The 17,373-nt window shown below is 41.4% G+C and overlaps 1 protein-coding gene across 2 annotated transcripts in view; it reads left to right on the forward strand.

Moving 5' to 3' along the window:
* LYRM4 (LYR motif containing 4) overlaps positions 1-16,622 on the forward strand; it is a 65,774-nt gene extending 49,152 nt beyond the window's left edge. Inside the window, exons 3-4 of one of the 2 annotated variants that reach the window (XM_044454897.1) lie at positions 12,764-12,970; positions 16,260-16,325. In XM_044454897.1, coding sequence (XP_044310832.1) covers positions 12,764-12,769 — 6 coding nt within the window. In that variant the 3' untranslated portion in view covers positions 12,770-12,970; positions 16,260-16,325. Of the gene's footprint in view, positions 1-12,763; positions 12,971-16,259 lie in introns of both variants that reach the window. The other variant, XM_044454896.1, reaches the window with a different exon arrangement.
* The last annotated feature ends 751 nt before the right edge of the window (positions 16,623-17,373 follow it).

Below are 17,373 nucleotides of genomic sequence, written 5' to 3' on the forward strand. Positions count from 1 at the left end.
AGCCCATGGCTGCCTGGAGTGTTGGGAGCCGTAGTCAGAGGCACTTGAAAGGTACTAGGTTGCTGGAGCCCGTGCTTGATGCTAGTGGGAGAGGAGAAGGGACATCTGACTGCTGGTTTTCAGCAGCAACTACCCTGGTGCTGCAGTCTTATTTTGGCCATGAATGGCATTGTGTATTTAAGTATGTTCAAATGGACATGCAGGCAAATGGCAAGTGTCTGAACAGATGTGCTTTTTTTAATTTTAGGTATAGAGGTATTCCTAATTGCATGTTTGGAGCCTGCCTTAAAATTGTGAATGTTAACCAAGGTAAAGATTAAGCAATATGGCTGCATGTTCCTTCGAGTAGAGAAGGGCTTATGCTTAATGTCCCATGCTGCTTAGTAATCTGTACTGGAGATTGTAATATCACTGCTGTTAAAGAGTGTGATAAATTTTTTATTCTGCATTTCTCTAAAGAAGCCGTTTAAGCATTTCCACTAAATTATGCAGTTATTTTAATATGTAGTGCTAGTAATAAACCTAGAAAGTGGGTTTGAAAAATTAGTTTGTAGAGTCAAATGTGTTCCTGGTGGTTGATTTTTTTTTAAAATATAATTTCATAAGATCAGCAGATGTTCCCATATGGTGTAGATAAACTCTGGCCTATGGGTTGCAGCCAGTGTTAGCTTACTCAGAGTAGACCCATTGAAATGAATTAACTTAAACCAGCACTGGATGTAGTCTGCACCTTCTGAATTTTAAATCCATTTATAGCTGAGAAGCAGGCTGTGTTACAGACTCTCACTGAAAGCTGTTTAACACCAGAGTCACAACCCTTTTTGAATGATGGGAACTGTGATCCAGCGCATCTGGATGACACCATAATTGGGAAGACTAGATTGACAAAAGAATGTGCCTTATAATAGGTACTATACGACTGGTCTCTGCTTGCTTCTGAGCATTCCAGAAATGGTCCCCCGCTTGTTCCTTTGGTAATATTCTAACCACAGCCATGATTAGCATTTCCCAGACTTTATTAAGCAACACATCTAATGTAGCCAAAAAGAAGTGTGTGGGCCAAAAGAAAATTTCCAAAATGTATATTCATGTAATTAGAGCACAATGCCATGCATGTTTAGACAGAACAAGTCCTACAATTCCCAGTATTCCCATCTTAAATGGGTGGATGCTGGAAGTTGTAGGTCTTATGCCTAAACATGCATAAGATAGTGCACTCAGAATTAGTGTTATTAGGGCAATCAAAGATCACAAAAATTGTGCAAGTTTTCAAAATAACCAGTTCTCTGAAGAGATGTTCCATCTACTTTTGGCTATTCCACACAGCAACAGTATTTGCTGTTGCAAATAATAACAATGAAAATATGAATCATCCTTTTTGGTTAAGTATGGAGGGGCCTTTGGAGAAGGCATAGACCAATTATGTTGAGGAGCTGGATTCCACCTGGCTAAGGGTAGCGATATGCCTTGTATTTTGCATCAAGCATCCTTCATTGCACAAAGCATATCACTGGAGCTGTTCTCATGTAGACTTCTGAACCAAATCAACTTACTAGTAGGGCTAGAAGTGGGTTGCTGTTTTAAGTCTTTTTGTTCATCTTTGTTGACAAACTTCTGTAGATCTATGAATCTGATTGCAGGCTATCAAGAATGTGTTGATAGTTGAGTTTCTCCCCATTTTTTAAGATAATTGTTGGCCAGAGGGACCTCTTCCTCACCAGCCTTAATGCTTTTAGATCTTGTTAAAACAGACAAAAAAGTGTTATTGTAATGCTTAGAAGAATTGGATGGTCATGTTATTGAAATTTAGAACTGTAGTCCCAAATAACAGACACTGGTAACTTCAAAAAGAATACCATTTCTGATAAAATGATGCTTTTGCCATGCGTGCTGGTAGCATGTGTGCACGCACGCACACACAGAAAGAGAGAGGAGAGAGAGAGATCAATAGTGTAAACAAGGCCTCTGGCCTGCATAAATCTGTAGCACAATGCTTTGAGAAATACAATATGGTTTATAGAAGTAGAGCAACCAGGATATTTGTTACTGTGGAATCGTAATGGAAAATGAGCAGTCAGATACAAATATTCTCAAATGTTGTTAGATTATATGCACAGAGGGGGTGCCATGCAGTATATCTTTTGGTTAAATTACTGGTTCAGCCTACTACAGAAAAGGGAGATGGTACCACATAATTATCAAGTTGTGCCATGTACTAGAGTAATATGGTGGTAACTCCCTTTTTGACATTTTGTTTTGCATTGAATTAAGTAAGTGTACCATACAAACATAGGTTTGTCACTGGTGATAAATTTAGACAGATTAGATGTAGGCTCTTTACTCATTGTGCATGTGTACCATATTGAACTGTAGTCAGATGAATACATCAATTAAAAATCCAAAAACTAGTTGACATTACCTTGATTAAGAGCAACCAAAACAACACAAAAGTCTGCATGAGCTTTTCTTGGCCTTGATAACAGTATTGCCTAACTGTGGATTTTGGATCTCTCACCTCCTCAAGAACACATCTCTCTTTGCTTTTTTATATAAATCTGTTAAAGGCATTCTTTTGCTGCTTAGATGCATATTTGGAATTCCTGCGGAAGTGCAACAGTGCCACCTGTTGGCTTACCCATATATCTTTCCTTTAGACTCTACTAGTTTGTCTAATATAAACACCCACTCTTTGTGTTAAGATACATGCATAGACATGAACACATACCATAGTCCGAACAGACTAGCAGGTGTAACACAGACACACAGGTCAGCATTATTTTTTGCCCTTTTGAGAACTTGGCAACTGAATGTATAAGCATGTTGTAAGCCGCCCCGAAGCCTTGGCAAGGGGTGGCATAGAAATGTTTTAATAAATAAATAAAATAAGAATTCAGGCCCCTGTCTGTCCAGTCAAGCATGGTTTCTTGGATTAATAGCAGTTCTTTGGGGTTCCAAGTGAAGGCCACCTTTACCAGACTGCCACTGCCAAAGGATGACTTGATTAATCCCAAATGCTCGTCATGTGCAGTGGAAGAAGAGAAAGAAAGTTAGAATCAGCCATAAATTACTGGTAATTTTTAAATTACAGCTGGAAGAAAGGACAACAAATTAAAGATGAACAGTGTGCAGTATCCTTTTCAACACCAGCAGTAACATAAATTGTATTAAGCTAGCATAAGCAACCTCTTACACAATGCCAATTTGGTTTGCTAGCACCTCAGAAACCACTCACACCAGCAAATGCTATGCCTACTGTATTAACTCTTGTGTTCCTTGTTTCAAGATATATAAAGAGAAAATGTTGTGTCATGTTCTGGCGTGCTGTACATGTGCAATTATAGCGTAAGATGATGAGAATTTAAAGGGAGATAATGAGCCGTACTCTTTGTTGGGAAAAGCAGTTGCTGATTTGAGGCTTGCGTTTAGCTTATGTCTACACATAAGGAAGTGAAACATCAGGTGCTTGATTTATCTTTCTTCTGACATACCCTGCGGGCCTTTTGTGAAGTGCCAATTTCATGTTTGTGTGTTCTGTTAAATTATCCTTATATTAATTTTAAGACATTGCTCACATTAATAAAAGAAATTTCTAGGTGATGTATGCAAATACAGTATACCATCATAATTATATATGCAGAAGAGCTTTCTAGAAATTCTTGTTGGGGAAAGTATGTTTTCAGAAAGTGCTGAACACTCAGAAGGGTTGGCACCTGTTTATAGTGGTAATGGAGCTCTAGTGCTATAGTGCTGGAAGCCCAGTTTTCAGCCCTTGTGGACTGGACCTCCACGATATTGGGCACTGCTGGGAGAATATCTCCTGGTGAGCACATCCACTGAAGAGGCAATCAGGGGGGAGGGGGCTCAGGCGATCTCTTGCATATCCTGGTCCTGAATTCTTCAGATGTTTATTAACAAGCAGCAAAACATTAAACCCAGCCTGGAATTTTACAAGTTTCTACTTTTGGCATCAGCAGAAAGCCAGCATCAGTGAAAAACATGTTAAAATTCGATTTGGCCCAGAAAACTGGATTTAGATCCCATTTGGACTTGAGGTTATGTTCACTTTCTTAAATCTGTGTTCAAGATGAGGGTGACCATATCCTATATTACAAATTAAGAATGAACAGCATCAAGTACTTAATAAGCACTTTGCAGAATGACATCTTTGCTATCAGTTTTGCATTATATGTCTCTATACTGCACTTGGAAGGATGGAGGGATCCAATGCATCAGCTCCTAGAAGTCCATGGATAGACTTTTCCTCTGAGGTGATTGCAGCAAGTGCTGATACAGGAGCAGAGTTGCACTTGTAACTTCTTAAAACTCTGCCTTTATGCTTCAGTCATGGGTCTTGACTCAAGAATGAATACCTCAATGGCCTTGTGGATTCATTGAAGGTTCACCTCTGTGAGAAAACAACGGGGAAACAGAGCTAACTCCATCAGAATTTTCCATTCTCCTAATCATTACTATCAAGGTGATGACATCAACTGTTTCTGCCCTTTTAAATGCTATACACCAGTAGCTCAGGGCAGGATAGAGCCAGAGTAAGTCCCTCCAGTATAAAAGGAATTACAAAGGGCTAATATAACACTTTACTAAATCCATGTCTTAGCTACTCGTCTCTGGAATCACCCAGGAAGTGAAGGAAGAGAAACCATCCCAGTTGCTCTGTTGCACTTTCTTGATCTATTAGAGGTCCCCAGTTTTAGGGCTTGTGTTGTAAGACAATCCTAATTCCTCCACAAACAGTGTCACCTCAGTTTATCTTCCAGGTTGGGGAAGATTTTGTTTCATGAACAGAGGAGCAACTTGAGACCCAAGCCACTGACTCAAGTTTGTGTGTGCACCACAGAATTCTCAGCTTTAAAGTAAGAAGCTGAGAGAAAAGGGGTTGCAGTATACACATGACCTTTTGAATGTCAGCAAGATAAAAAGTTAATGGTCACAGAATATCCAGACACTTATATTTACTCACGCTATACACTGTCTGGAAAAACAGAGGAAGTTGTTTTTTAAATAATCTTTCAATGAACATTACTACAATTTACAATGATAAACTCATCAGCCAAAAGAGAATTAGGACAAATGCTGAACATGTTCTTCCCACCTGCTCAGCTCATGCAAAGGTTCGTGATTACATCAGTAAATCACTTCTCATGAAATGGAGAATAAATGTAGGGTGGGGGGGTGTTTTAAAAGAAAGCCTGATTATTCATTTGCACAAAGACATAATTTAGAAAGTAAATTACATTTGTAGAAATTTAGTTTGTTGAAGAAGAGCTGACAAATAGCGCATTAAAGAAAAAACAGAGTTAGCAAACCCTCCCCGCAGACCCTTGTACCATGAGAGCCAGTGTGGTGTAGTGGTTAAGAGCATGGGACTGGGACTCAGATGACCTGGGTTCTAGTCCCCGCTCAGCCATGGAGCCAGCTGGGTGACTTTGGGCCAGTCACAGACTCTCAGCCCAACCTACCTCACAGGGTTGTTGTGGGGATAAGATGGAGGAGGAGAATGATGTAAGCTGCCTTGAGCCCTTTGTAGGAAAAAGGCAGGCGATAGATAGATAGATAGATAGATAGATAGATAGATAGATAGATAGTCCATGGAAGTACGTTCTGTTAAAATCAGTGGGGTTTCCTTCTCCTGGAGGTTACTACCTGATTAGAAAGCCTTGGCTGGTGGTTGCGTCTTTCAACTTTAGCTTGCTCTGGAAAAAGTTAGGTGATTTTTTTGGTAACATGGGAAAAAGTCTTGCCGCTTGTTAATAGGGACACAGCACAGTTTTGTTAAAGATTTGGGGTCAATGGCCAGTGAAATGTTGGCAGTCCTACTTCCAAGTATGTGTCTTTAAGATACCTTACCTTCTGGTTCAATGTGCACATTCACTTCAAAGTTAAATCATTGAGATCTATAAATTGTAAATTGTTAAGCTTCAAGTCAGTGGAACATATTTCCAAGACTGGAATGTAAAATAAACATGCATCTGTGGAAATCTCTTTCCCACACTCGTATTTCCTGTTGTTGGGAAATATACATAGATATTGTCATATTCATTTATGCATTCCTCTTGACAGCCCCCCCCACACACACACACACAGACCGATCCTGTACATTAACAGCTACTTTGGGCAGCCTTTTGCATAGACTTCATCTGATGCATCTGAAAGCTTCAGCACTCAAAGCTCCCTATACCAAAGGTACATCTCAGTGGTGATTGCAAAGGTTGGAACCAGGAATGTGCAAATGCAAGCATGTGCCAGCAGATCAAGGAGCTTGTTAGCAAGAGGTTATAAACTTGGCTCTTCCAAGTGTTCCATGAATCTAGTTTTTAAAAATGGTGTTTTTCTAAGCAACTGAAGAATTTTGTTCACCTCTAAGCATGCAGAAGTCAAAAGATGATGTTAGTCTATCAGAAACTAATTACTTGATTGTTTGACATCATACAGGTTGAGAGCAAGAGGATAATTAAATAACTATTACACTGAATTCCATTTCTGTTTGTTTATGTTGTCTTTGGGGTGTGTTTTTATGTAATCATGTGGAGTTGTGACTGTCATAGCTAGTCTCCCTGTATTTCCTATAGAGATGACATGGATGAGCAAGCCATCCTAAAGTGGTGATCACATCAGCTTGACCTTTGGAAAGAAATGGACACTTCCTTGCTAAACTTGTGTTTGATACTGATTCCTATTTGACCAGGGGTGCAAAGGCATGTTCAGCCTTTTAGAATGTGGAGAAATAATGGCACAAGAGCTGGGAAATCAGTGGACAAGTGGAAGACAGTGGGTCTGACCAGCTGGAGTGGGACTCCAGGAAAGCGGAATCCAATATTGTTATACTAAAATGATTGCTAGTGGGAATTGCTGGTCAGTGGTGAAGGAAAGGCACTCCACATGTATTCACAGCCTATGACTTTGTAGTTTTCAGAGCTTAAACTGAAAGAGGTTTTCCAGGAATTATGAACTATCCTTTTAGAATAGGGAGAAAAATGTAGAGAATCACCAGATAATCACTCAGGAGAAAGAGGGAACCAGGGAACATGGCCATGTGGTGAACCTTGGCAGGCTTGACTAGGACTCCAGGAGAGCTAGATTTGGACCATGGGCCTCAAACACCCCACCCCTGTCACGGGCAGACAAATATGAAAAAAATCCCTATATGATGGGATTTGACAAACCGTCAGTATATGGCTGAGCTGGGCTTCTTCTTTCTGAGCCTATCTTGTCTGTCAACCCATAAGGGCAGAGAACTTCATAAAATGAAGGTAAAGGTTTGGTTTCTGTGTGTCTTTCTAATTTAACTGCCTTATTTGTGCCACTGGCAGTGAACTATAGCGCTGATTAGTCCAGTGGGGTCAGTTGAGTTGCCAAGGACAAGCGCCTAGCCCGCTGCAATGACAGTTCCACCCTGATGTGTGATTGGCAGCCTTGGAGGCGGCCAAAATCTGCATGAACAGAAGAGAACCCTATCTCTCTAGGTCAGTGTCCCCAGCTGTTGCCTACCCATAGCACTGAGCAAACAGACTCTGAGAGCTTTATTGTATTCCCTCTCTCTGTCCTTCTCTTTCTGACTAGAAGAGTTGTTTTAAAAAATCAAACTAGAAGCTAGAAGCTGAATATTTGGGGAAGCCCAGAACTTGCATGTTCAGTTGTGTTTAAGCACATACTCATGTAGGTGTAGGTGTACTGGACAAAGTTTTCCTGGAAACCAATGTCATTTTGTGTTGATGGTTTGTTAAGGTGTGTTTGGTCATTGCAGTCATTCCCAGAGGGCGGGTTGGGTCTTGTCAACTAGTTTTACATGGTTTAATGTGATCTTTTACACTGCCAGCAAGGGATACAGCTATAAGGAACCTAAAGAAAATGGGCAGTACGTGCAAAATTTGGATGTTGGGGCAAAAGCTGAAAGCCCAGCACATTTTGAACAAAATCCACCCCTTCAAACAGAGACTATTCACTGCTGAATAGCTTCTTTTGAACAACATATGTCATTCTAGCTTGAAACTCATTGGGTTTTCTATTTCCTTTTAAAAATTCTTTCTTCTTCTTTTTTTCCTTTTTTGCACTTAATGTGCATTTGGTATGGCCTTACTGCCAACAGGAGGGTATTAAGGACAGGGCAGCACAAATAACTGTTTAACTTTCCCGAAGGCCCAGGAATTGACTTTTAAAAGTCAGGATGCACTCAATACAGCTTGTCCTCTTTGTAACAGGCAGGTACAATGAGTTCGATCCAGATTAGGTGTTCCATAAACAGAAGAGTTCCTTCTGTTCACGGAAGGCACCAGGATGTGTCAAAGGCTCCTCACTGAAGGGAGGAGGGTAATATTTGCCAATTACCACTTCCCTTTGCAGCCCCTGGGTTATGTTTCATGCTTCATTGGAAGGTCCCTCAGATATCCAGAGCAGCCTTTCAGGAGGCCACAGAGGGAGGGCAGGTATCAGTTAAGACTCCATCATAAGCATAACAGTTCTGTGCACTACTCTGTTGTAAGACAGACTTTCTAAAAGGTCAGTTGTGTGGCTAAGTGGGAAACTGTAAAGACACCATTTAAAAGTCAGTCTCCACTGCAAAAGTTCTCTCAGCCCAGACTAAGACATGGCTACATGTTGAACGGGGTAGGAAATGCAAGGAGCAGCAGGCAAATGTATAATGGCAGGGGACCAGCAGGCTGCTAAGTTGCAGGTGCCTTGCACCTCCACAGAACGCTGTAATTGGCAGGAGCTCTCCTTAACTGGCCACTTCCACTTGGAGCACCTTCGGTGAGGTCTGCCCTGTGTAGAATTCTCCTTGCAGTAGATGCTGTCTGCAGAATGGCAAGACCACCCCTGAGCATTCATTGATCAAGTACTATTAAGAAACACTCTTTTTGCTCACCAAAACCAAATTGCTTTTATATATCAAAATGTAAGTAAAATTAAAAGAGGTTAAGAAATTGAAAGTACAATGGAATAATCATTCAGTGTTTTATTGAACATGTACCTTATATAGCTTCCAAACTGCCTCAAGTGCCAGATCCTGGCTAATCTTGGAAGCTAAGCATGGTTGGGCCAGGTTGAAATCTGGATGGGGGACTTAAAATGTTGTGAACCCCCCAGGGAGCTTCAGCAATGGGTGGTACAGAGATGCTGGTGGTGGCGGTGGTGTTTTAAGTCAAATCTGATGAAAAGCCAGGTGGGTTTTGGCTTTTGAACAAGCTACCTCATTTTTAAGTTAATCAGAAATACTTAAGATAAAGTATGCCTATATAGATCAAAACAAACAACAATGCAACAATGTACAAAATGGGTGATGGTACTCAAATGTGTGAGCCAGCTCTTTTGATATTTGTTATGTTTGAGACTATTAGTGGATAAATGAAATTTTGTACGGGTACTGTCATTCATCTGGGCATCACAGGAAGTTTAGTCAGCTTTCAGTCATCTTGCAAGGAACACATGTGTGAAATTAGTGTGAAGCAGTTTATTTTCATTTTAAAGCAATACAGAAATGTCATAGTAGTCAGCATCCTCATGCAATGGAAAAAATTATAAAGTTATTAAGAACCTGTGCTTACGTTTTGTAGATATTCAGGGCCAGCCTACCATGCCAGCAGGGTGACGCAACACCACACAGGAGGAAGTGGGGAGACAGGCAGTGCCAGGGACTGGACAGAACATGGCACAGCAAGCCTGCCTAAAGTCTTGGCCCTAGTAAATGTCAGGATGTCAGTCATTTATTTATTACATTTATATCCCACCTGTTTTCTTTTAAAGAACTGAACGTGGCTTACATCATTCTCTTCCTCCTACTCTCAATCTTACCCCACAACAGCAACCCTGTGAGGTACTTTTGGGCCAAGAGTCTGTGACTGGCCCAGAGTCACCCAGTTGGCTCCATGGCTAAGTGAGGACTAGAACTCATATCACCTGAACCCCAGTCCTGTGCTCTTAACCACTACCCATATCCAGGTTCTGTTTCAAGCAGTAGAATATCATAAGTCAGCATTGTAGATGCTTTATATGTAAAGGGAGATAAACAGGAACACAACAGGAATAAATTATTCATAGAACAACTGTAGATCATCTGGAAACTGCAGACTGGCTTCCCCATTCTCAAGCCCCACTCCCAAACACTAATGCCTTAGAACAAGTCACCCCCCCCCGAGTCCTCCCCAGTGAGTCCACTGTCTCACTGCCACTGTGACCAGCAGCATTGTATCTTCTTTCACATCATTGCTACCACTTGCTTGCTTGATAGACAGAGAGCCAATGAATAGTAAGCAATGGCCTCTCCTGCTCCTTCTTCTCACCTGCATGTTAACCAGACCAAACAGAGAGGCTGATGAACAAGAAGGTCACTGTGCTGGAGAGCCAAAGCAAGGCCAGAGATCTCACCAGTAGTACAGGCCCTTGGTGGGTCAGCCCTGACTGGCAATGGAGATGGCCTTGAAATTTACCATTCAGAAATGTATCAGCCTTAATCAAGGACATGGGCTGGTTCCTGAGCTGCCTCCACCCTTGATATAATGGTTAAAAACACTCTAATTGAAAAGCAAAACAAGAGAACAAAGATACAGGTAGAATACAGGCAGTCCTCAGGCTATAAACAAGTTTTGTTCCAGAGAAGATGGAAAATTGTCTTTAAGTTGAATTTGTATGTAAGTTAGATGACATATAGTCGGCCCTCCACATTCACAAGCACAGGAAAGTGGAAAAACCGCAATATCTCCCCCCCAAACCACAATCTCCCCCCCCCCCCCAAACTCACCAGTGCCTCCTCTTTACAGCAAGGGAATGCCAGAAAGATGTCCCTCTCCAGATGGGTGGGGAAGGAAGGGCTGCTTTGGAAGCCTCCCTCTCCCCTTTCACTTTCTATCTCTCTATGGTGATGAAAATTTCCCACACTATTTTTTATTAATATGCTTTATGGCAGTTCATTTGTAAGTATGGGTTGTTTGTAACTCGGTGACTGCCTGAACATAAAATTGGCCCTAGAGGATCCTTCAAGTTAACTGGCTAGGAAATATAATAGAGGAAGGAAAGAACAATAAAGAGCTACATGCAGTCAAAGCAGATGTAAGGGACTTGATTCTGAACCATTGTCAGAACAAAGTTTTGCACTCTAAAAAATGGCATTAGTTAGGAACAAGCCTCAGCTCCACCTGCACTGACTTGGTTGCAGTAGGCTATGGGTAGTGGAATGTAGAACCAAACATGATCTTCCTCAGTGCTGCTAGGCACTAAATACAATCTAGTAGGAAACTTCTTTCACTAGCATGATCTGGCAATCCTATTTTTATATTACATATGTAACAGGATTTTTATAGTAACCCATTCAATCAGATGGTTCCTGAATTATTTTATACCTGGGGGGAGGTTGGAATTATATTGCTGTGCACATTTGCTCACATATTATGTTAATAGTTTCAACAAGCCTGCATAAATGTTTCACTTTATTAGTTGGAAGGGAAAGCCCATTTTGCAAATAACAAAAACATGCATAATTTCCAAGAGGGATCTTAGGAGGATAAAGGCATCAAGTTGGCTCACTCTAATTAGGCCAGAAGAAGCAGTAAACCCAAAATTCAGCAGTTTCTGTTCTTGGATCTGCCAAGTCCCAGGGCTTGTGCCAATCTTCAGATGCCGGAGGAACATCTCATCTTGTTTTCATTTTGCTAGTATGTGGGGGTAGGGAGAGTTAGCAGCATTTACACCAAAAAATTACATAGAAGGAATTCATTTAGGCAACTGAAAATGCCCAAGTCTCAAAGAGGCAACTGTCAGCTTTAAAGCAGTTATGAGCTTGCAGACCTTTTCCCCATTTTTGATTTTTCAATTTGTTCCTATGGTAACTCTGAAACAGAAGAAAGTAAAGTGCCAAAAAAAAGTAAAGCTGGAAGCATTGTAAAAATGTTCTTGTTAGGGAAGCTGAAATTAGGATGTGTCAACCACACCTACAGACATTGGGGTCCAAGGGGCCTATAAAAATTATTTCCCATTAATAAAGTTCTGTGAACACAGGTCCCAGACCAGCCTAAAACAGGGACTGCAATCCATTTCTCTTCTCTTAGCAAGGAAACAGACCACTTGCAGCCAATTTACTTGCATCAGTGGAATGAAGTGGTCAGGCTTTTTACTGGCATGTAGTACTTTAGGCTGCAAAGGGAAATTACATGTAGGAATGCTTAACATGTTTGTTTCTTTGTTTGATTACTTCAACTTAAATTGCACCTTCCCATACATTGGTGCCCTAGCTAACAAAATAAAATCTGACATAAAATATGAAATATCATATAAAAACAAACAGATAAAAAGATCAAGAAAGCAGCTAGTAAAAAGCAGCAGCAGCAAATAACATTCACCAGAACAGGAAACTGCTTGTCCCAAGACAACCAGAGGGGGTTGAACAGGTCTTCCTAGGAATGGTGTTCTAGTGCCCAGAGGCAGCCACCGAAAAGGCCCTCTCCTAGGTCCCTGCTCAATGCACTTAAGACAGAGGTGGGACAGAGAGCAAGAGACCCCAAAGATCTTGAAGCACAGGAAAGTTCATACGCGAGAAGACAAATACCAACGTGTCAGGGAGAAAGCTAGGCCATAAAACATGTCAGATTTCAGCAGCTGCAGTGTGGGAGGAACATTCAGATACGCAACCACGCACCTGCAGTTTGAGCATGTACAGTCCAGGGAATGCTTTACCATTTGATTGCTAAGTTTATAAACTCACCCTTTAGCACAGGATTGTAGTAGTACTCATTGTTATGCATTGATTTATTTTCAGAATTGAACAGGAATGTGCAGTGCTTCATCACCCATCTTCTAGTAGAGCCTTACAAAACCTGGTGCCTTCCAGATGTGTTGGGCTACAGCTCCCAGTTTCCCTTACTGAGTGAGATGCCGGGAGTTGTAGTCCCTTGGTGTGAAATCTCAGGTTGGGATGCCAAATCCAACCATCCTGGGTCCCAGTCCAGCCTTCAAGGGTTTCCAGGTGATATAACTGCTTTTTCCTCAGCCACCAGTTGGCAGCTTCATTGCTTTTGCAGTTTTTCCCCATTCTATAAGGTTGAAATGCCTTGCTAAAGTTCAATATTGCATTTTTATTTCTTGTTGCTACCACTAATGCTATTCAGTCCCTGAGAGCTTTCCCAAAATTGAATTTGGCCACAGGTTGCAAGAGGTTTCCCACTCCTGGCAGTTCCCCGTCAACACATCTAGAGGGGGCCTAGACTGAAGATGCCTGAGTGGGATGGAGGAGCCCATTTACTGGCATGCAAGTCAAATTGCTTTGTGTGAGGACTTTTGGCAAGCTCCATTCAAAACAGGCCTATGAATTTGTTGGACAAAAAGTATGTGGGCCTCATGATTGCACCTTTTGCATTATGCTACTGGGTAGCAGAGAGACTTGCTTAATTGTAAATAATGGTTATAGCAACCAGTTACATCTGCTTGTTCAGGCCTTGTTTCTTGATAGAAATCAATCCACCCCGGTGAAGACAAATACTTCACATATGCATCTTTCAGGTATCCAGTGCTGAGCGAGTCAAGTGATGAGAAAGCTTGTATGCAGTAACTCAGCTACACATTGTTGTTGGCACAAACCCCTGAGGTCAACAGAATATATGAGCACCGAATGCCACTGAGTATTTTAAGGCAGCTCATGAATACTTTTAAACTCAAAGGTATATTTATCTTAGTCATAAAGTAAATGGTCTCCATTACCATCTTCAAGGTGCTATTCTGACAGTGGATAAAAGGTCTCTCACTGGTTGGCAGGACAAATGATTGCATTCTGGAGCTGAACTGGAGGGAGGAGGAGGGTTGGTAGTGGTGGTGGTGGTGGTGGTGGTGGTGGTGGTGGTTTGACAGTTTCCTGAATGTTTGATCTATTGGCTTTCCTTTCTGTCAGCACACTGGGGAGGGAATGTTGTGTTCCATTGAGCAGGACAGCATTCTTGTTTTTGGCAAGCAGCACAAAACCCCAAAGTGTAAACACAAAGGACCCTTTTATCTGGTACAAGCAACAGCTCCCTGAAATGCCATCACTTCCCTCGTGTGCTTAGAGGCTTACAGGTGCAGATGTATATGCAGCCCACCTTAGTTGCTACATTTAAAAGATTGTGCTCTATAAATATTATACATGAGGTAGGCTTAAGTGAAATTCATGATTTCATGAAGGGTCAAGTTCTGTTGATAGGACTCTTACTTCCAGTGTTTTTTTTGTAAAAAAAAAAAAAAAAAAAAAGGTGCCCGAACTCACCTCTTGGGGTCAGTCACTCTACACACACATAAACATAATGGTCGCCACCGGCAGTAAGCACTGAGCGCACGACCACATGACCGATCCCAAGCTGAGCAGCATCCCGAGCCAAACAGTGCCCTCCCAAGCAGCGCCGACACACATGCAGCCCGCAGACACTATTTTAATGCTTTTTGCTGCTGACCTGCTACGCCCGACAGGGCGATTCACAATCACATGGAAAAATCCGTCAAAAAAAGGTGCCGGAACACCATTCCGGTGCGTTCTATGACAAAAAAAGCCCTGCTTACTTCTAATGCCGTTTTATTTTCGAGGACTAATATTATGGACCGTCCTACAGACTGCAGGTATGGAACAACATAGGAAGCTGCTTAATACTGAGTCAGACCCTTGGACCATTTGGCCCAGTAGCTTTGACACTGACTGGCAGCACCTCTCCGGGTCCCAGGCAGGCATTTTCCCTACCTTAGCTGGAGATGCCAAGGGTTGAACCCAGCACCTTTAGCATGCAGAACAGTTATCCTCTTACTGAGCTTCAGCCCCTTTGAAGTGCTCCCCTGCAAGGTTTGCTGCTTTTGAAAGCCTGTCACAAGGTTTTGGCAACTTTTTAATGCTTCACCATCTTCAGACTGATGCAGTACAGTCTGTTCTCCTTTTCCTGCCTGCTCATACTAGGTTGAGGGAGGAATTAAGGGCATGCATCCATCCTCCTGAATGTAATTTGTTCAAGTTACCCCTTCTCCAGAGCGCCTCCACCCACCACAGAACCTACTCTCAGACAGTACAGTAGCTGTCATTTCAAATATGTAATTTGAATGCAGTCAGAGGGGCTTGTTAGGAATTGCATGACTTGGATGCCTTCAAGGGGAACAGATCCAAACTGCACTTGATGAATGTGTGAAGGCACAGAAGTAAGGCATGTGGTGCTCTAATTTATAGGAATGCATGGTCTGGTAGAATAGAGAGTGTAAGACAAAGTATTTTATAAAGATCCAGCAGAAGCATGAAACAGTTGGTGAGGAAGTCATAATGTAATTCAAATAGAGCTACTTTCTCTTGAATAAGCAGCATTTTATTTCAGGAGCCGAGCTCTCATTCTGAATAATTACTGTATGTTACAGAAGATTTTAGTGCCAGATACATATTTCATTAGTGGAGTATAGTAACAGTTTGGCTGCAGAAATAATTACTAGCTATAATGGGCCTGTCTCACAGAAGCCACATTCAATTTAAATGCAAGTGACTATGACTGACAATCAATTTCTTCCTAATAAAACTCAATTATTTTCATGCAGACATGTTATGTATGAACTTTTTTTTTCTTCCTGTGTTATTCATGGGCTGTAGTTGACATTTCTGGGTAGTAAGAATGCTCACTTCAAAAGAAAATTACAGTCAGCTCAACAGCAAAACATAAAGCTTCCTTACAATGTTTAGTCCAATCTGAAACCCAATGTTTTGACAGTGCATCTTGGGTCAGATCAGTCATTCTGCACAGATAGTTTTCCCTGAAAGGAAGTCCTATTTTAAAAGATACTGTTTAAAAGCCATTAGACTTTAAAGGCAGGAGGTGATTGTTTATGTGTAACATTAATATGTAGAGGTGTAAGTGACCTGAGCAGCCTTCCTAAGCTGGTGTCTTCCCGATGGCTTGGACTTCAACTCCTTCCAGCCCCAACCAGTATGACCAGTAGCCAGGAATGCTGAGGGTTGTAGTCCAAAACAACTGGCATTCAGCATTGGGGTAGGCGGGACAAGAGCATTAGTTTTAGATTTAGGATGTTCAAATTAAAATCCTATGAATTTTACATGGAAGTCTCTGTCCAGAGGCTTATCCAACAGAATTGTGAAGCAGTTTCTGTGACACCAGAAAACTGTGAATTGCATTTTTGCTCTGGATCATTCAACATTCTTCAGATGATCATCTTGTGTTTCTATCATGATCTGTTGTACTCTATACTCTATATAGAAAAACTGCCCAGGAAAGGCTAGAATTACAGTTATTTTTAATTTATTTCAGGTCACCATAGGTCAACTATATTCAACAGAGAAGCTTGTTATTGAGTGCCCACAAAACATCTAATACTGGGTGAAGACTTATGCAGCAGCAGCAGTGGACCAGCTTCAGTATTCAACAACGCACATAGATTTTCACTTGTCCATACTACATTGTCTACTTATGTTTGAGTGGTCATATTACTTTTTAATGTAATTTAAACTCAACACTGTATATTGGTCTTCACCTAAGCTGCCTAGATTGCCATAGTACATATGCTGTCTACATGCTACTAAAGTGATGCATGTGTTTTGTTGGGTCTTAAGTGTCATTATTTGCTAGTATTATCACATCAGTTTTCTTGACAATAAAATTTCATAAACCAAAGATTGTTGGCTGGCTGGCTTCCATTTACTGACATTAATGTTCTTTCTACCTAGTTTAAAGGTAAAGGCAAAGGTTTCCCCTTGACATTAAGTCCAGTCTTGCCTGACTCTAGGGGGCAGTGCTCATCTCCATTTCCTAGCTGAGGGAGCCAGCGTTTGCCCGCAGACAGTCTCCGTGGTCATGTGGCCAGCATGACTAAACACCAAAGTGCATGGAACGCTGTTACCTGCCCACCGAAGTGGTATCTTTTTATCTACTTACATTTGCATGCTTTCGAACTGCAAGGATGGCAGGAGCTGGAGCAACGGGAACTCACCCCGTTGTGCAGATTCGAACCGGCGACCTTTCAATCAACCAGCCCAGCAGCACAGCGGTATAAACCACTGCGCCACCTGCACTAAAATCACTATTTCTTAATGTGGAAAATGGAGTATATGGGAGGCTCTGAAACACATCAAAATTATTGCAGATAAGCAAGTTAAGATTGCCATCCTTGAGCAGTTTTAATAAATCAAGGTACTGCTTCCCATTTGAGCTTTCCACTATAATACAGCTTTAGACAAAATTTGCAGTTACATTGAGAATATAATTTTGTTGAACTTTGGACAGCATAGCATTTTGTCATCTTTAAAATGAATTAAACATGTATTTCTTCCAGAGCTGTGACCTCTAAAATTAAAGGGCCATTTTTCTTCTAAAAGTGTCTGTTTTCATAGAACTGAAAGATTAGCTGAGTCTTGCACAGTTTGCA

This window comes from Varanus komodoensis, unplaced genomic scaffold, assembly GCF_004798865.1.
Source record: "Varanus komodoensis strain SLA01 unplaced genomic scaffold, ASM479886v1 scaffold8, whole genome shotgun sequence".
In the NCBI taxonomy this organism is placed as follows: Eukaryota; Metazoa; Chordata; class Lepidosauria; order Squamata; family Varanidae; genus Varanus; species Varanus komodoensis.